Below are 21,801 nucleotides of genomic sequence, written 5' to 3' on the forward strand. Positions count from 1 at the left end.
GTCAATTCCTTTTCAGAGATCCATCGAATTTTCCTTTCATTCAACCGGAATTTCTTCCCCTTTTATCAAATATGTCAATGTTTCATAAATTTTCATATAATGAACATTCAAATCATATTCATATCAAAAACATACATTTCAAGCATTTAAGAATATAATTCAAGTTACACAAACTTACCTTGATACTTGTTCGTGTTCAAAAATCTACTAATCCTGAACTTTTTCCTTTCCTCGATTTAGCTTCGTATTTGAATCTTTTGGATCTAAATAAATAAATTTAATTATCAATTTCATACATTTCATGTTCATATGCAACAATTTCTATAATTTCATTATTATTATTTATAGTTTATTCAAAGTTGTCTATTTGAGTCATAGTCACTAAATTATTTATAACTCAAGCTACGGAACTTCAAATTAAGATCCGTTAATTTTCCCTGAAACTAGACTCATATATCTTCTTACCATAAAATTTTCAGAATTCTTGGTTTAGCCAATAAGTACATTTTATTCTTTAAATTCACCCCTGTTCTTCTGTCTAACAGTTCTGACCCTTCTTCACTAAAAATTAATTATCTATTCATACAGAATTCGGATGATGTTCCTGTTTGTTTCTCTTGAAAATAGACTCATTCATAATTCTATACATATAAATTTAAGTCCATAATTATTTTTATTCAATTTTTTATGATTTTTCAAAGTCAAAATAGGGGAACTCGAATTCATTCTGACCTTGTCTCACAAAATTCATTATATCTCATGATTTACAGATCCATTTCTTACCCTGTTTCTTCTATGAGAACTAGACTCAATAAGCTTTAATTTTATATTTTTTTCATCTTCTAATTAGATTCCTACAATTTATGGTGATATTTCATATTTAGTCTATTGCTGCTGTCCAATATTGTTTTAGTGCAAACTGTTTATTACCATTTTTCCCTTAAGCTTTTAATAAATAACAATTTCGTACCTACTTAATTAACCTCTCAATTGAGCTGATTTTTCTCAATTAACACTTTATTCTATCACCTTAAACTAGTTTACAACCTTTAGGAATCAAAATTTCAGCAATAGGATTTAATTCCAAACATTTTCACAATTAGGTCCTAAAAATCAATTTCTATTGAAATTACCTAATAAAATCATATCATAAACAAATTAAAGCTTTAATTTAATTCTATTTCATCATAAGCTTACAGCACTCAACCATGGTGACTTTCAATTTCATCCATGAAATCAAAAACTAATGAATTTAATAGTAGGACGTAGTTGTAAAAGTCTTAGAAACACAAAAATTACAAGAAAAAGGCAATGATTAACTCACTTGGTGCCAAAATTATGGAATACCAGCTTATAAAACCCTCTTATGGCATTTTTAGCTACTGGAATTGAAGAGAAATGAAGAGAAATCTAGATATTTCCTATTTAGTCCTAGCTTTATTTAGTTAATTTTGGCAATATTCTAATTTTACCCTTAATTTATCAATTTTCCTGTTGTTTTCATGCCCTTGCCGTCCAGCCCAAATAAATTTTGGGTCTAATTGCCTTTTAGATCCTCTCTCATTAGACACTTAAGCTATTTAATCATCCCATCCACTTTTACACCTTTTACAATTTAGTCCTTTTTATTTAATTAACTATCCAAACATTAAAATTTCGTAACGAAATTTTAATACCACATTACTAACATTTCATAAATATTTATAAAATTATTTTTGACTCGGTCTTACGAGATAGAGGTCCCGATACCTTATTTTACCCAATTTTTTCAATAATTTCTTTTTCTAACTAACCACTAAATCGGTAAAAATTTTTTATCAATATTTTCATACGATTTTCCTATCATATCAATTTTCATGCAAAAATATTGAAATAAATTTCTCTTTAAATCGGATTTGTGGTTACGAAACCACTATTCCGATAACCTTGAATTTAGGCATTACAACTCTCCCCCCTTTTAGGATTTTCGTCCTCGAAAATCTTACCAGCAAAGAGGTTTGGGTATTGTTTCCTCATTGCCTCCTCCGATTCCCATGTCGCTTCCTCAATCCCGTGCTTTTGCCACAATACTTTCACCAAATTTATCTTTTTATTTCTAAGCTCTTTTGTCTCCTGTGCCAATATCTTGACCAGTTCTTCACTGTAAGTCATATCCGGTTGAATCTCCACTTCTGTCGGAGAAATAACATGTGAAGGATCTGATCGATATCGTCGTAACATAGATACATGAAAAACATTATGGATTCTACCAAGTTCCGGTGGTAATGCCAATCGATAAGCGAACGGTCCAATTCTTTCTATGATTTCATATGGCCCGATAAATCTTGGACTCAGTTTACCCTTTCGACCGAATCGAAGAACTTTCTTCCAAGGAGACACTTTCAGGAATACCTTATCACCGACTTGAAATTTAATCTCTTTTCGTTTAAGGCCGGCATATGATTTTTGACGATTAGAAGCTGCTTTTAGACTATCCCGAATAACCTTTACTTTTTCTTCTGTTTCCCAGATCAAATCAACCCCATGTATCTTCCTTTCACCGAGTTCTGTCCAATATAACGGTGTTCTACATTTTCTACCATACAAAGCTTCATATGGAGTCATTTTAATACTGGACTGATAACTATTATTGTAAGCAAATTCAATCAAAGGTAGATACGTCTCCCAATTATCTTCAAACTCTAGTATACAACATCGAAGCATATCTTCCAATACTTGAATTACACGCTCAGATTTGTATGAGGATGAAATGCAGTGCTGAAATACTACTGAGTACCCAAAGCTTCTTGCAATTTGTCCTAGAAATGAGACGTAAATCGGGGATCTCTATCTGATATAATGGGGACAAGCATTCCATGTAGCCTGACAATCTGAGATATATATAGTTCAGCTAGTTTATCTAAAGAATAATCCATACGTACCGGAATAAAGTGCGCTAACTTTGTCAATTGGTCAACAATCACCCAAATAGCATCTTTTTTCCTCGGAGACAAAGGTAACCCCGATACAAAATCCATAGTGATTCTTTCCCATTTCCATTACGGTATAGTAATTGGCTGAAGTAACCCCGAAGGTACCTGATGTTTAGCTTTAACTTGCTGACATATTAAACACCTTGATACAAACTTAGAGATATCATGTTTCATTCCCGACCACCAGTACATCTTTTTCAGACCATTATACATTTTATTACTCCCCGGATTTACAAACATAGTACCGCCGTGAGCCTCACGTAGAATCTTCTGTATGAGCTTTGAATTCTGAGGTACACATACCCTACCTCTGAATAATAAACAACCATCAGAACCAATCTGAAATTCAGAATCATTATCTAACTCACACTGTGCCTGTTTAACCTGTAACTTCTCATCATTCTTCTGAGCTTCACATATTTGCTATAAAAATGTAGGTTTAGCCCTCAATTCAGCTATGATTGAACCATCATCAGTCAGTGACAACCGGTTATTCATAGCTCGTAAAACAAATAGAGATTTCTGGCTCAAAGCATCAGCTACAACATTAACTTTACCCGGATGGTAATCAATAATCAAATCATAGTCCTTTATCAGTTTAAGCCACCTACGCTGTCTCAAATTCAAATCTTTCTGTGTCATCAAATATTTCAAGCTTTTATGATCAGTATAAATATGACATTTCTCATTGTACAAGTAATGCCGCCATATCTTCAGTGCAAATACAATAATAGCTAATTCAAGATCATGTACTGGGTAATTTCTTTCATGTGGTTTAAGTTGTCTCGAAGCATAGGCTATTACTTTAACTTCTTGCATCAAGAAACAACCTAAACCATTTAATGAGGCATCACTATAAATAACAAATTCCTTACCCGGTTCAGGCTGCACTAATACAGTTGCTTTCGTTAGTAGATCTTTCAATCGGTTGAAACTTTGCTGACTATCATCAGCCCACTCGAACTTTACATCTTTCTGCAATAATCGAGTTATTGGAGAAGCTATCATAGAGAATCCTTGTACAAATCTCCGATAATAACCAGCTAAACCCAAGAAACGTCTAACTTCGGATACATTTTTCGGTGGACTCCAATTAACAATAGCTGAGATTTTACTTGGATCTACCCTGATGCCTTTGGCAGATATAATATGTCCTAGAAAACCCACTTCTCGAAGCCAAAATTCACATTTACTGAATTTAGGATATAACTGCTTCTCTCGCAGAATTTGCAACATAATTCTTAAATGTTCTGCATGTTCTTCTTTATCCCGAGAATAAACCAAAATATCATCAATGAATACTACTACAAATCTGCCTAAGTACGGTCTGAATATCCGGTTCATCAAATCCATGAATATTGTAGGTGTATTAGTTAGGCCAAATGGCATAACCAAAAACTCATAATGCCCGTACCTGGTTCTGAAGGCTGTTTTTGGCACGTCTGACTCCTTTACCCGTAACTGATAATAACCTGATCGAAGATCAATTTTTGAAAATAGTAGCACCTTTTAGCTGATCAAATAAATCATCAATTCGGGGTAACGAGTACTTATTCTTTATGGTTACTTTATTAAGCTGCCAGTAGTCGATACACAATTTCAAAGACCCGTCTTTCTTTTTCACAAACAGAACCGGAGCACCCCAAGGTGAATGACTCGGTCGGACAAAACCCCTGTTAACAAGTTCTTGCAACTGTGTCTTTAACTCCTTTAATTCTGTAGGAGCCATCCGGTACAGAGCTATGAAGATTGGAGTAGTTCCCGGAATCAAATCTATAGAAAATTCCACTTCTCTTTCTGGTGGCAACCCTGGTAATTCCTCTGGAAACACATCAGAAAATTCACATACTATTGGCACTGTCTGTATCCTTGACTCAGATACCTTGGTTTCGAGTACATAAGTCAAGCAAGCATCATACCCTTTTTTGACATACCTCTGTGCTGTCATTACTGAAATCACATCAGATAACCCCTCCGTCTGATCAGATTTAACCTGGAGCAACTCACCATTCTGACATTTTAGCACAATATATTTCTGTCTACAATTTACTACTGCATCATGCTGGGTTAACCAGTCCATGCCCAATATCACGTCAAATTTATCAAATGGCAATAACATCAAATCAGCCGGGAAACAATAACCTTTTACCATCAGTGGACAATTTTTACAAATTTTATCCACCAAAACAGATTGACCCAGGGGGTTCGAGACTTTAACCACAAATTCAGTAAGTTCAACAGATAAATTTATAACAATTGCAAGTTTAACACATATATATGAATGCGCAGAACCAGGATCAATCAATGTAGTAATATCAGTATCAAGTAAAGAAAATGTACCAGTAATAACATCGGGTGCTCAGGCATCTTCTTTGGCATGGATGACATATGTCCTAGCAGGTGCTCGTGCTTTAGACCTGCCTGCAATATCTTTCGTAGCTCCTCGGCTACCACTGACATTACTAGATGGTCTAGGTGGTCTGTCCCTCGAAACTGGATTACTTAGCTTCGATATCTGCTTAACTTCTTTTTCACCTCTTTTTGGACAATCTCTAAAGAAATGGTCGAAAGAACCACATCGGCAACAAACCCCACTCTTAAATCGGCATTCACCAAAATGGATTTTATTACAGTACTGACATCTCGGCTTAAGGATACCAACACTGCTAACACTGGTAACTGATGGAGTAGAAGGTCTTAGATTAATGTTTTGAGAATCTCGCTCTCTACCCGAATACCCAGTGGCTGAGGTAGAATGATCCTGGTACTTCTTCAATTTCTTTGGAGCAGAAAACTAGGATTTTTCCATCGGTCTTTTACTAAAAATTCGAGCTTCTCTCTCAACCTGTTTCTTTTCTTTACTCAATTCTTCTGCTTTATAAGCTCTCTCTGCCAATGTAGCAAACTCTTGAGTTTCAAGAATTCCGATCAGTAGCTTAATGTCTTCATTCAACCCTTCTTCAAATCGTTTGCACATTTCAGCTTCTGACTGTACCCATTCTCGAGCATATTTACTCAATCGAACAAATTCTCTTTCATACTCAGATACTGATCTGTTACCCTGTTTCAGCTCAAAAAATTCTTTTCTCTTCTGATCAAGAAACCTCTAGCTAATATATTTCTTTCTGAACTCGGTTTGAAAGAATTCCTATATAATTTCTTCTTTCGAAACAACTGAAGCTTTAGTATTCCACCAATGGTAAGCTATGTCTTTTAGCAATGAGACGGCACATTCCAGACATTCTTCTGATGTACAAGATAATTCCTCCAAAACCTGAATAGTGTTTTCTAACCAGAATTCAACCCGTTCGGAATCATCATCAACTGCTGCTCGAAATTCTTCGGCCCCATATTTTTGAATTTTATCTACTGGAGCTTTTCCTTTTCTGACAGATTCAGTACCTGTACCCTGTGGGATCTCAGGAACCGATGGAGGAGCAGGAGGGGGAGCTTGAACTTATTGCACTACAGGGTTAGTTCTTAAGTATTGATTAAACCATTCATTCATCATTTGAAAGAAGGCTCATTTTACCTTCTCCCCTTGACCCTCAGATACGGGCCTTGTACTACTAATAACTTCGGCTTCCCTCTGTGCCCGTTCTGGAGCCGGAGCATGACTCTCAGCTTCTTCGGATTGAGCTCGGTCGGTAGACATTTACTATAAGAAAAACACATTTAAATGGCCAGGAGATATCACACTATCAATAATAATTTAAATGGCATGTATAGCTAATCCCGTATTTGTTACATCAGTCCTAGAACCGGTTAAACCGTAGCTCTGATACCACCAAATATAATACCCACTACCCACTACGAGGTATTACCGGAGTTTACGATTTTTTTATATTCAATATAGCCCCTTTATAAATATCTAACCTTCCCTGCAATATTAAATCGAGACCAATCCACATCAACCAAACCAATTCAACATATTTTCAAGATAAATTCATGCATATTTATAAGATAACGTCATCACATACCCATAACCAGGTTTGTTAACCATACTAATGGCTAACTTTACATTCATTTCACGTTAACATTTACTTTATTAGCTTATACATGCCATTGATTTCCAAAATAAAATTTCTTTATATACCGAAATCCTGAGGTTGATATTGTGATGTGTCTCCGACCAAATCCGACCTCCAAGCTCTTAACACTACAAAACAGGGGAAAAGGAAACATGGTAAGCACTTTGTGCTTAGTAAGCTCATGTAACAAGAATTATACTTACCTAATATTTTCAATACAATACAATAAACATCCATATATCCATTTAATGCATTATTACCCTAACATGCACAAACTCAACATTCAAGTTAGTACAATAATTTCCATGTACCAATAATATATACTATGATTGATGAGCTCATCAATACCGCTGTCGAGACCATTATTAAATCGAGTTTTGGAAAATGGGAATCGACTTTAAGAAAAACGAAAACGGGAGTCGCCACCAATCTTTTTAGGTGTGATTGGATCACTTTATAAAATGTTTTGTTTTAAAACATTAATTTTGGTCTACAAAAGTCGAGAAAACGGATTCGGGAGTCGGTTATGTACGAGGAAGGGTTAGCACCCTCATAACGCCCAAAAATTGCTACCTAATTGATTATCAAGTGTCTTTAATGTCGAAAATTTTAAAAATTTTAAGGTGCAATCCCCTTTAGAATATTTTGATTAGGTTTCACTTGTATCAAATGAATCAAAATATCACATCCAGTAAGTTAGGACGCAATATTTTTAAGACATTCGAAGCTAAGCAAACCTTTTTGAAAATCTCTATATCGAAACAACAAAACGCCATATCCAGTAAGTTAGGACACAACGCTTTGAAATTCCAAGACAGATGCTCGTATTTTGAAAATCTTAAAAAAACTTAGAAGGGTGCTTGACTATTCGAACTCAACGAGAAAAGTTGCAACCCAGTAAGTTAGGGCATTACTTTTCTCGAAGCTTCCACATACTAAGCATTCCCTTTTATTTGAAAACTTTGGAATCTCCTTTTTGATTAATGCATGAAGAATCATGTTAACATCATAGAATAATATACAAGATAGCATATTATCATGATAGGTAAGTAAAAGTATGAATTTAAACAAATTTTAAACAACAAACATGGCAAATTTAAAACTTGTAAAACATACATACAAAAAATATATGACATACATTAAAAATGCATAAGTGAACATATAAACATATACGGTATAACTCTATATACATTTTAATAAATTAATAGACAAAAGGTGATGCATGGCATACAACTTAACATAAACATTCCTAAAATAATATCAACATACATGTCAATTCTAAAATATGACCTTTAATAATAATCACAAAACAATATTTAATATATAAATGATATGTTCAATATATGTGAAAGAATTAATGTATATTAAAATGTAATATAAGGTAAGTAATTATTGATAAAATATACCTAAAATATAAATTAAAAAAATGCTTAAAAAAGTTATGTATAATAATATAATATGAATAAAATAAGGAAATATAAAATAATAATAATATAATAAGTATTTTGCATATAAAAGTATGGTAGCATAATTAGTAAAAAAGGATATATACATAATAAATATATATAAAAGAATATATAAGAAAATAAATATTATAAGGAATGTTATATAATAAGATATAGTATGTAATAAAATATAAATAATTATAATGAAATATAATATGGTATATATATAATAATAGTAATAATGTAACAAATAAATAATAAAATAAAAATACAACATATAATGAAATTTATGAATGTATATATAATGTTAAAAATAATACAAATAAAACAATATTTTATTAAATATAACTAACGTTTTTTTTTATTTAAAAAAAGGACTAAAATTGGATTCAATTAAGAAATTTGGTGGTTAATTCGCGAAATAATAAAAATTCTAGGCCTGATTGAAATGCACATTAAAAAAGAGGGACTCACTGGGCTATTTGCCCTAATCCCAAAACGACACCGTTTCCCCTAATACGGTTTTAAATCACTGTGAGGGCCAAATTGAAACATAATTAAAACATTAAAGCTAAATTAAAAAATAAATAAAATGAAATTAAAAATATAAAAAATGCAAGAAGACCAATTGGGCAATTAACCCATTCTATAAAAAACACGCGGATCCTCCCCGGGTAATCGGGTCAACACGCGGGTCCTCAAGTTTTAAAACGAGGTCGTTTTTTTGCTTATTGACTTAAGCCAAAACGGCACCGTTTCTTTTAGACTATATAAGCCAAATTTTAAGCTTGAAAATCATTTTTACACCGGTTAGAAAAAAAAACTTAAAGAAATCCTCTGCAGGAGGATTCGGGGTCGGCCTCAGAACTCGTCAGGCCCTTGTCCTCAAGCGTCTATGCCCACACGCCACCGCGCGGACCACCACGCACGGTGATCGAAGGGTTAAAAACCCTCCTCCTTTCAAGCGAATTACAGGTAACTCTCTTCCTCTTAATATTTTCTTAGTTTATTTTTTAAAAAAAAGCTTCGTATACCAGTCAGAAAATAATTAACAAAATATGAAATATAAATCACCTTAAGAAACTGTTTGCAATCCTGAATGTATTCGTATGTCTTCTGTTTTTATTTTCTAAAAAAAAAAATCGGTCCCTTACATCGTATTTGATTCAGGCTTTTATAGCCACTATTTACAATATATTTTGGGAAGAAATCTTTTATTTCTTCCCATTTTTGTTTGTTTGCTACTGTTTCTTTCTCTTTTGCAGATATTCATGAGGAAAATTAGACGATGATCGTGCTGGACACAGATCTGCCGGTGGCGTTGATCATGGCGTGACCTGGAGCCTGGAATCGTGGCTTTGATGGAGGGTAGCTGGAAAGACAGTAATCGAAGGAGCGTGACGTTTGGTTTGGCTTCTGGAATTTTCTATTTACGGCGCCTAGGGTTCCAAAAAAACCCTAGGTCTCCCCTCATCTGTTAACACATTTGGGCCTCTTGGGCCCCGAATGTAATGGGTCTGCTGGGCTTAAGCTAAAACTGGGTGTAGGCAGTTAGGTCAAATCTGTTATGTCTTCGATTTGTTCCTTGTAAACACAAGAATGCCAAATCATCTTTGATCTGCTTCAGTATAAACATCTGAAGGTTAGATCTGCTATGTATCTGCTCTCTGTCGAAATGAAGATGCCAGATCTGTTATCTTGGATCTGCTTTGATGTGAGAACATCCGAAAGTCAGATCTGCTATGGTCTTCGATTTTCTCTCTGTCGACGATAGAGAAGCCAAATCTTGTTATCTTGGATCTGCTTCAGTGTAAACACGTGAAGGCCAGATCTGCTATGCTTTGGTCTGTTACCCTACTGCTTAGAGGGTTAAGGCGCATCATCTTTGATCTACATAACCTGTAGAATGCATATGTGCTCATGCCTGATGATTAGGATACTATAATCGAAGTGAGTCAAATGCTCCTAATTAGACATGTTGTGATGCAAAATGTTATGAATATGACTTCTATTCCAGACGTCACCACTCATTCCTTCGTTTATCTTTACTTCTCTCAAAGTATTATTCCTGCTCTGCCTGTAGGCTTGTATCATTCTTCAAATGCTACAACCCACTGAGAATATCTGTAAGATGATCTTTTTTAAAATCGAATCGTTTGATTTGTCCAATCATCATTTCGGACTGGAAGAAAGAAATTCCTCAAGTTCTTTCAACCCTCACTTACGTGAATTTCTCGAACAATTGTCCTGTTTTAGTTTCTTGTATCATCTAGAAATTTCCAGAGTAATGCGCAAAACTTCATTTGTGAAAATTATTTAGTTCATCTATCACTATTTCAATGCAACATACTTTAAGAATAATGGAAAATGAATTATTCTTGAGAATAACTAAATTTGAATGAATTTATCAAAAATACAAGAGAAATTAATCTGAAAGCCTATCTTTGAGAAGAAATAGAATCTAAAGATAGCAAATAGGACAAATGTTAGATGCCCTAGATATCTCCGCCTGAACGTCTATATACCAACTCCATAAAGTCCTTCTTGAATTCAACATGTGCTTAAAAGATCCAAAGTACTTTGTTGATGCCCCGATATGCAATGCGTTTCACTCTTCGTTGAATCAGATATAACAAGATTACCGTGTGTTCTTCAAAGTTTGAGCTGCCCTTTCGGGTTTTCAACTCAAAACCCCTTTGGTCACAGGGCGCCCTTTGCGGGTTTTCACCTTGGCCTCTCCATCTTTTTTTTTTCAAAAACTCAAAGTGCCTTTTGCGGGTTTTCACCCTGAATTATTCTCCTTTAGACAAAGTACTTTTTGACTGAGTCTGAATTCACTGGATTGGGCAAACTCTTCCCATCCATTTCTGCTAAGATCAATGCACCCCCAGAGAAAGCTTTTTTCACAACATAAGACCCTTCCCAATTCGGCATCCATTTTCCTCTAAAGTCCTTCTGAATGGGAAGGATCTTTTTCAACACAAGATTCCCCTCACGGAATTCTCTTGGTCGCACTTTCTTGTCATAAGCCCGTATCATTCGCTTCTGATACATCTGACCATGACGAATGGCCCTTAGCCTATTTTCTTCGATCAAGTTCAACTGATCATATCGCGATTGTATCCATTCAGCCTCATCTAACTTTATTTTTGACAAGACTTGGAGAGACGATATCTCTACTTCAATTGCTAACACTGCTTCCATCCCATAAACCAATGAGAAGGGAGTTACCCCTGTAGAAGTTCTAACAGACGTTCGATAAGCTAAGAGTGCAAATGGTAATTTTTCATGCCAATCTCTATAAGTCTCAGTCATCTTCCCCACTATCCTCTTAATGTTCTTGTTGGCTGCTTCTACTGCCCCATTCATTTTTGGGTGATACGGAGAAGAGTTATAATGCTTAATTTTGAACTGACTACAAACTTCTGCTATCGTTCTGTTGTTCAAGTTCAATGCATTGTCTGATATGATTCTCTCAGGCATCCCATATCGATAAATGATCTCTTTCTTCAAGAATCGACTCACAGCTGACTTAGTAACATTTGCATAAGAAGCAGCCTCTACCCATTTTGTGAAATAGTCAAGGACTACAAAGATAAATCGATGTCCATTCGAAGCTTTCGGTGATATTGGCCCAATGACATCCATGCCCCCACATGGAAAAGGGCCATGGAGAAGTCATAGCATGTAGAGGTGAATGTGGTACATGTATCTTGTCTCCATAAATCTGACATTTATGGCATTTCTTAGCGTAGTTGATACAATCCCTTTCCATGGTCGACCAATAATATCCAAACCTCATGATTTGTCTAGCCATCGTGAAACCATTAGCGTGTGTCCCACAAACACCCTCGTGAACTTTTTCCAAGATTAACTTAGCTTCCACGGCGTCAACGCATCTCAACAGTACTTGGTCCTTTCTTCTTTTGTACAATATGCCCCCGTCCAAAACATAATCGCAAGCTAATCTCCTTAAAGTTCGTTTATCATTTTCAGTTGCTTGTGCTGGGTATTTACGATCTCTCACATATTGCAATATATCCTGATACCAAGGATTATCATTCCTTTCTTCTTCCTCAATGTTACAACAGTGAGCTGGAACCTCAAAGATACTCATTTGAATGGGTATCATTTCTTCCTCTTTATTGACTTTAATCATTGAAGCCAAAGTTGCTAGAGCATCTGCCATTTGGTTTTCATCTCGTGGGATATAGTTGAAAGTGATGTCATCGAACTCCTCAAGTAACCCTAGAACTACCTTTTGATAATTAATCAATTTAGGACCCCTTGTCTCTCATTCTCCTCTAAGCTGGTAAATCACCAATGCAGAGTCTCCATATACTTCCATGGTTCTTATTCCTCGCTCTATAGCCGCTCGGAGTCCCATGATGCATGCTTCATACTCAGCCATATTGTTTGTGCAATCAAAATCTAGCTTGCATGTGAATGGATAACAATCACCATTCGGGGATTCCAGGACTGCCCCAATTCTATTTCCCACTGCATTAGATGCCCCATCAAAGCTCAACTTCCAAGGATGATCCTCTGTAGTTGTTACACACATCAACTCCTCATTTGGGAAATCAAAATTCAATGGCTCGTAGTCTTCTAGTGCTCTGCTAGCGAGGAATTCTGCTATCGCGCTTTATTTTATAGCCTTTTGACTCACATAGACTATATCAAATTTTGAAAGTAGTATTTGCCATCTCGCTATTCTCCCATTCAACGCCGTTGACTCTATCATATACTTCAAAGGGTCAAGTTTCGAAATAAGCCAAGTAGTATGATATAGCATGTACTGCCTTAACCTCCTAGTTGTCCAAATCAAAGCGCAACACAATTTTTCAATAGGCGAGTATCTCATTTCACATTCGGTGAATTTCTTACTGAGGTAATATATCGCCTTCTCTTTTCTTCCTGACTCATCATGTTGGCCAAGTACACATACCATAGAATTACTGAATACTGATAAATACAGTATTAGTGGTCTATCTGGACTAGGCAGAGATAACACTGGAGCATTCAACAAGTACTGTTTGACCTTTTCAAAAGCATTCTGGCATTCCTCATCCCAAGTACCCTGATTGTGCTTTCTAAGGAGACGAAAGATGGGATCATACTTCTCAATTAGTTGTGAAATAAACCGAGCAATGTAATTCAGTCTTCCTAGAAATCCTCGAACTTCCTTCTGAGTTTGTGGGAGAGGTAATTCTCGTATGGCTCTGACCTTGTCTGAGTCAACTTCAATTCCCTTATCACTGACAACGAAGCCTAATAACTTTCCCGATCTAACTCCAAAGGTACACTTTGCTGGATTGAGCTTCAATTGAAACTTTCTCAATCTCAAGAACAATCTTCTCAAGACCTCAATGTGCTCTTTTTCTGTTCACAACTTGGCATCAACATACACCTCAATATCCTTATGCATCATGTCGTGGAACAAGTTCACCATGGCCCGTTGGTATGTTGCCCCCACATTCTTCAACCCAAACGGCATCACTTTGTAGCAAAAGGTACCCCACAAGGTTATAAAGGTAGTTTTGTCCATGTCCTCTGGATGCATCTTTATCTGATTGTACCCCGAGAAACCATCCATGAAAGAGAACAACGAATATCCTGTCGTGTTGTCTACTAGAGTGTCAATGTGTGGCAAAGGAAAATTGTCTTTTGGGCTAGCTTTGTTCAGATCTCTGTAGTCAACGCATATTTGTACCTTCTCATCTTTCTTAGGAACAGGCACAATGTTAGCTACCCATTCTGAATACTTTACCTCTTGTAAGAAACCCGCATCGAACTGCTTCTTAACTTCGTCTTTTATTTTCAAAACAATATCTGGCCTTATTCTCCGCAACTTCTGTTGGACTGGCTTAGAATCCTGTCATATTGGAAGATGATACACCACAATATCGGTATTTAATCCTGGCATATCCTGATAAGACCATGCTAAGATATCCTTGAATTCACGTAGCAACTCAATCAGTTTTTGCCTTGTGTCCTTGGCAATAAGTGTCCCAATTTTCACCTCTTTCCCTTCCTCAAGGGATACATTCTCTATTGCCTCTTTTTCATGGGGCATAATTTGTCTCTCCTCCTGTTTTACCATTCTCAACAGATCTGGAGACACATCACAACCCTGGACATCTTCAAAATCTTGAGATTCCTCTAAACACATGTCTTTCTCGCGAGAGAAATCAGGATTTGTAATATCAATATTCATGTCATTGATATCTAGGGACCTGTAAGGTATAAAGAATATACAAAGAATGAATGAATTGAAGAATGATTATTTATTTACTATGAACAAAAGTTAATAAAAATGAAACAATACTCGTTGAAATTAATAAAAGTTATGTTTTATTTAAATAATAATAAATGAACGTAAGCCCATTTTCACAAATGTAATCCTATTACTCCTAGGCTCTAGAGTAACAAGAATGTTTTGAGAATTACTCTGAAGAATTCCTAAAGACTACAGGAAGTTCCTCCACAGTCCAATTATTCAAAGAGCTTCCCGATTCATAAGGGCGAATGCCCTCAAGGTTCCTTTGCTCCAATCCTTCGTTGGATGCAGCATTAATCTGATAACTCTCTTCTACAAGTAATCCTCTTGATATGAAGGTTTTAGATATAAGAAGGAACGTCATTGATTCCCACCCCACTTCTCTTCCATCTAAACGCGCCCTTCTCCTTTATTGGCGCTTCTCGATGTCTTTCTTTCTTTGCTTATAGTCTGGCTTGAAGCCCAAACCAAAACGGTCTTTCTTCTCAATCAACTTTGGGATCTGAGTCCCTCCTTACAGATACTTTCCTAAACCTCTTCCTGGTAAGGCTCCCTTTCCTGTTATCATTTGTAGAGCCATCCTCGTAACTCTTGCTATCCTTGGCACCGGTAGCTCACTCCCTTCCGAAATGAAAGTCGTATTTACGAATTCTAAAGAGCAAAAAGAACACTCAATAGATTCTTCGTTTGTCTCGACATAAGGGGCCTTACTAGTGACAGTGGCTGTAATATCCTCCTCCGCATTGATGGTTATTAACCGTTCATCGGTCACTAATTTCAATTTCTGGTGTAACGACGAGGGCACCGCTCCTGTTGAGTGTATCCATGGCCTGCCTAATAAGCAATTGTAGGAAGGCTTGATATCCATTACCAAGAAATCTACTTCATACATGTTCGGCCCGATTTCCAAGGGAATGTCAATTCTTCCCATTACCTTCCTTTCTGTGCCGTCGAAGGCTTTTACCACATTCTGACATGTCTTCATGTGAGAATCGGCGATGGGTAATCTGTTTAATGTAGACAATGGTAGAACATTTAAAGCCGATCCATTATCAACGAGCACACTTGAGAGTGTGTACCCCTTGCATCGAGTAGTAATATACAAGGCCTTAGTTGACCCTCTGCCCCCCGGTGGGATTTCATCATCATTAAAGTAGATGAAATTATCCGCGCTAATGTTGTTCACCAATCGGTCCAGCTTATTAACGGATATGTCATGAGTGACATATGTTTCGTTAAGCACCTTCATCAATGCTTCCCTATACGCCTCAAAACTCAAAAGTAGAGCCAATACTAATATGCGAGCTGGCTGCTTATGCAACTGCTTGACTACGCTATACTCACTATGCTTAAGGAACTTTAGAAATTTATTAGCCTCCTCCTCCCTTACTGGCTCATTGATGGGTACTTCGGTCTCCTTCTCCACCTCGACATCTTTTGTTTTTGTGGGCTTTACTCTGACGCCCCCCGTATCATAACGCTTCCCACTCCACGTGTGGGAACCTTCCGCTTGAACGTCTTTAGATGCGCTGGCTATATTCTCTTCCTCCGGCCTTGTCACACTACAGTCATAATTCTACGGTACTCTCTTGCTATCCTTGTAAGGGAAAGGAGTAGGTTTATGGATAATGACCTTGGGCACTGCTGGTATCCCTACTTTGTTATTCCCTGGCAGGGAGATAATGATCCTTGGCCGGCTGGTTCCTTTTTGTTCACCTTCCAGCACACTTATTTCTCTTTTATAAGAGCTACCTTCAAAAATTTGTAGCTTTTTATTATCTATAAAGCCTTGCACCAAGGCTCTGAATTCTTCACAATTTTGGGCCTCATGACCCTTTTCTCCATGGAACTCACAGTAGTTCCCCGTTTTCTCTCTTTCTTTCTTAGAAGTTATCATCCCTCTCTTTATCATTTCTTCCCAAATCACCTTCATAGGCATCCCCACCTCAGCAATATTTTCCTTCATCATTCTTTCACTAGCTTCGCTAATGGCATTCACTCCTTGATTGTCATGATTTGGCAAAGGGTTTTCAGTATTTGGGGTACTATCAAATTTCACAACCCCCATCTTGATCAACCTCTCTACGGCCTTCTTAAATCCAGTACAATTTTCAATTGAGTGCCCCGCTATTCCAACGTAGTACTCGCATCTAACGTTTGCATCATACCATTTAGGATATGGAGGCTGTAGTGGTTTCAAGTGGAAGGGAGCAATAGCATGTGTATCGTATAAACTTTGATAAAGCTCACGATACGTTACAGAGATAGGTGTGAATTGCATCCTTTCGTGCCTTGTGCCTGATTCCTGCCTTTGAGAACCCTGTTGCCCATCCACAGCTACTTTGGGTTGACTAACTGTGATCACCTTTGAGTTGAAGCTACTCGTGTTGTTTACCTCATTGTCTTTTCTCCTTGAGGCTGATATTTTGGCTGCCTCCCCCTCAATTTTGCCCCTTCTTATGGCGTTCTCAATCATCTCTCCCGCCATGACTATGTCCGCAAAACTTTTGGTGGTGCTTCCAATCATGTGAGTAATGAATGGAGCCTTCAGAGTGTTGATAAACAACATAGTGATCTCCTTCCCTAACAATGGTGGCTGAACTTGCATAGCAACCTCTCTCCATCTTTGAGCATATTGCCTAAAATTCTCATTAGGCTTTTTCTCCATGTTTTGCACCGTGATCCTATCCGGCGTCATGTCAGTCACATGATTGTACTGTTGCATGAAGGCTTGTGCAAGATCCCTCCATGAATTTATTCTGGCCCGGCTCAACTGATTGTACCACCTGGCTGCTACTCCCACTAAGCTATCTTGGAAATAATGAATCAACAATTGATCATTGTTCACATATCCGGTCATTCTCCTACAGAACATCGTAATGTGGGCTTCTGGGCAAGTAGTCCCGTTATACTTTTCAAACTCCGGCATTTTGAACTTATGGGGAAGCACCAAGTCTGGGACCAAACTCAAATCCTTGGCATCAACTCCATGATGCCCATCATCACTCTCTAAAGCCTTAAACTTCTCCTCCATCCATCTGCAACGTTCTTCCAACTGTTTTGCTGCTTCGGCTCTCAAATCTTCCTTTTCAGCGACATCCAAGTCAGGAATAAGAGGATTAGTAGGGTTGTCACCCAAATTGAATCCCGAGCTAGCTGGGCAATTCATATGAATCCCAGCATCAACCAGTCCATATTAAGGTCTTATAGTGACAGACGGCCTCCTAAGAAGTGTCTCGGTTTGTGTAGGCCCGTGAGGTGGAGTAAAGCCCGGAGGATGATCCTCTTCCTCCTCACTAGTGATTACCATAGGGGCTTTCCCCTTATTAGTGGCCCTCAAAAACTGAGCCATCTCAGTCATCATATTCCTTTAAGCCTCTAGCATCTACTCCCTCATGTCATTTTGCATCTTGGTCAATTGCTCTTGCAATTGGTCTTGCATGTCCTTTTGTAACTGTTCAAACCTTTGATCCATATTCCTAGATTTTGCACGAGTTCTGTACTGATGCGTGGTTTCCAGATTTTCTTTTCTACTTCTGTGGTAATTTTAACTAATTAGGGTCTCTTTATAACTTTGAATATAAAGGATGCGATGACATGCTATGAGATGCAAATGCATGAATGCAAAAAGGACATCGATTCTGATTCAATCTCATTTAGAAAACTTTATTTAGAAAAAGAATATCCTTACATATAAGAGGATTACAAATACGCTTTCGCCCTAATGCCCAAAGTTTTAACTCTATCTAATAAAAGGGCTAACTCTCGTCCTTTATTCGATGATGACTCATACATCAAACTCAATACATCAGCTCGTATTGCCAAGTCTTGCACGTGCTCAGCGACCTCTCGAATCTGGGCTACAGCTTCTCCAATGACATGATCCCTTTTTCTGACCTGTCCTCTAGACTGATGAAGCTCCCCCTTCAAGTGATCTTCTCGTACCCCAAGTTGCTTGATTAGGAGCCTGCTATCCTGCAATGCTGATTCCAACTCCTCAACCTTGTCTTTTAATTTCTTTACTTCGACCGTAGAATCACTACTTCGATGCAGATGAAGGGATCGCCCGAGCTCAGTTACTTTAGTATTTAAACCCTGATTTTATTTTTCTAAGGTCAAATTCCGTGATTGCATCTCTTGGAACTTCTTCTACCAATATTCGGCCTTAGCTTTTTCCTCTTGGACCTCTTTCTGTCCCTAATCTGAAAACCTTCCTAGCCCTGTTCTTTTCAAAGCTACTTGTGCCCTTTTGTAGTGCTCTTTTAAATCGTCTCGGTCCTCCTCGATCTTCATTTTTTCTTTCCTCTCTTTCTCGACCTCCGTCTTTTGAACGTCGACATCTAGCTCAAGTACATCTTTTCTTCTTCAAGCTTTGCTATCCTCTTCTCGAACTCCAGGTTCTTTCTCTCGAACTATTGCTTCATGATCTCTAATTCTGAGGGCATCACTTGTAAATATTCCTCCATCGGTCGAGCTCCTTCCATGCTTGGCCTAGGGATATTGTCATTAATCCTTCTACTCTTCCACTCAATGTACTCAGGGGTCGTAGCAGGGTTAATGGCTACTCCTTTCAATCTACAAATCTGGTTCCAAGCACTAGAGATCTCACTAACCTTCTTCTTGTAATCAACTCTTCTATACAAGAACTCACTTTGAGCCAGTCCATAAGTTGCTGGTACGAACTGCCTCAATCAATGCTGCCTCAACACCAGTAAAGGGGCATAACCGATGGCACCTCAAATTCCCAACAGAGGAACCCAATCAAAACTGCCACATCGGTAAAGAATCTCACCAGAAATCATCCATGAAGCCCTCCACTCAACATCTTTCGACTGAAGGTTCTGAAGTAGCACTATCCAATTCTCTTCTGGAATATTAACTCTCCTAGTTGAAGCTGCTATGTCCTTCAACGGGGAGTAATCCTCGAAGAAGACCCGAAAAACCACCTTATCTATCAATCGGAAGTGACTGTAGAACCAAGCTAAAAGTAACTGAGCACAACCAACAAACCTGCCTTTACTGGCCCTCCTATATGTATTCAGGGACTTGAATGTCTCTGCCAAAATCACAAGAACAGAAGTGACCCGTTTGCTAAGTCGAGGAAAAGATCCATGGTCGCCTCATCTACATATCCCAAGGCCCTGGAGAAAACTATCAATCTGTATATGCTTAAAGCAAAAATGTCTATCCTCTTCACCTCGTCTGGATATGTCTGGATCAGATCTTTCAAAGCTCTCCACGGAATGCACTTACTCTCACCATTATCCTTAATTCTAGCCATGATCCACTGCTCGCTCATCCCCGTAATGGTCATCAGCTTCTTACCAAAGGTTGGGACACAAGCAGCTCGAGAATAAATCCTATCACACTGAAATCTAGGACATCGAAGCAGGGCTGCGTACTCCTCCACAGTAGGCACTAAATCTACCTCCCCAAAAGTAAAACAACTGTATGCTGGGTTCTAGAACCGGGCGAGAGCTCGAAACAAGTTCTCATCAATCTGAATATCAAAAAAATAGGGCAAATCTCCGTACTTACCGTAGAATGATTGCTTGGTCTCATTGCTCCACTGATCCCAAATCGCCTTAAGCTCCTGCAGATTATTCTGTGTGACACTGATGCGAGTGTAGTCTGACAGCTCATACATATATCCCACAGTATGCTATCCCTTTTTCCTAGCTGAGTTTGCTCAGACCAGTTATGGACGTTAGCGTTGCCCTCCACTCTATCAAGAAGTCCATTTTCCATAATAAAATTTCTTAACTTAGAAACCGACCGTGAATCGATACCTTTTAGATGTAATATGACATGCAACAAAACAAAGAAAAACAAATTGTCAGTATCATATGATAAATAACTTATAAGGGTAATAATCTAGAGTACCATTATCCAAATTGAGCTCTTACGGTTTTTCTATATGAGGTTTTAGTTCTAAAGTTTAAGGTACCCGAACCAGCAGATTCCTCGATCCTCACCCATTATAGGCCCATTTGAATCGAGTTCAGTTCAGTGGAATACATTTCCCTATGGCTACACGACGATGAAAATCTCATGAAACCATAGGTACGGATGTATCCCGAAAGTAATCCACTATCCTGCACGGAGGCGAAAACCTCACGAAGGCGTAGTTTCTCACTCCCACTTAAGGGTGTGACCACAACGGTCATGCAAATGCGCGTACCAGAATATATAACATATGCAATAATACAAACACATGTAATGCAAAGAGGATTGAATTTTAAAATTTTTCAAAATTTTGACATTAAGACAAAAGGTAATCAATTATACGGCTTGACTATCTTATTTTTCCCCAGTGGAGTCGCCAAGCTGTTGAGACCATTATTAAATCGAGTTTTGGAAAATAGAAATCGACTTTAAGAAAAACGAAAACGAGAGTCGCCACCAATCTTTTTAGGTGTGATTGGATCACCTTATAAAATGTTTTGTTTTAAAACATTAATTTTGGTCTACGAAAGTCGAGAAAACGGATTCGGGAGTCGGTTACGTATGAGGAAGGGTTAGCACCCTTGTAACGCCCAAAAATTGGTACCTAATTGATTATCAAGTGTCTTTAATGTCGGAAATTTTAAAAATTTTAAGGTGCAATCCCCTTTAGAATATTTTGATTAGGGTTCACTTGTATCAAATGAATCAAAATATCACATCCAGTAAGTTAGGATGCAACATTTTTAAGACATTCGAAGCTAAGCTAACTTTTTTGAAAATCTCTATCTCGAAACAACAAAACGCCATATCCAGTAAGTTAGGACACAACGCTTTGAAATTCCAAGACAGTTGCTCGTATTTTGAAAATCTTAAAAAAACTTAGAAGGGTGCTTGACTATTCGAACTCAACGAGAAAAGTTGCAACCCAGTAAGTTAGGGCACTACTTTTCTCGAAGCTTCCAAATACCAAGCATTGCCTTTTATTTGAAAACTTTGGAATCTCCTTTTTGATTAATGCATGAAGAATCATGTTAACATCATAGAATAACATACAAGATAGCATATTATCATGATAGGTAAGTAAAAGTATGAATTTAAACAAATTTTAAACAACAAACATGGCAAAT

At 37.5% G+C, this 21,801-nt stretch overlaps 1 protein-coding gene across 1 annotated transcript; it reads right to left on the bottom strand.

Moving 5' to 3' along the window:
- Positions 1-15,242: 15,242 nt before the first annotated feature.
- Positions 15,243-17,216, bottom strand: LOC107925386 (uncharacterized). The gene is made up of 3 exons (XM_016856049.2): positions 16,362-17,216; positions 15,619-16,304; positions 15,243-15,558 (listed from the first exon to the last, which is right to left on the bottom strand). Exons 1-3 carry the CDS (start codon positions 17,214-17,216, stop codon positions 15,243-15,245), a joined length of 1,857 nt encoding a protein of 618 aa, XP_016711538.2.
- Positions 17,217-21,801: the final 4,585 nt, after the last annotated feature.

Source organism: Gossypium hirsutum, chromosome A01, assembly GCF_007990345.1.
Source record: "Gossypium hirsutum isolate 1008001.06 chromosome A01, Gossypium_hirsutum_v2.1, whole genome shotgun sequence".
In the NCBI taxonomy this organism is placed as follows: Eukaryota; Viridiplantae; Streptophyta; class Magnoliopsida; order Malvales; family Malvaceae; genus Gossypium; species Gossypium hirsutum.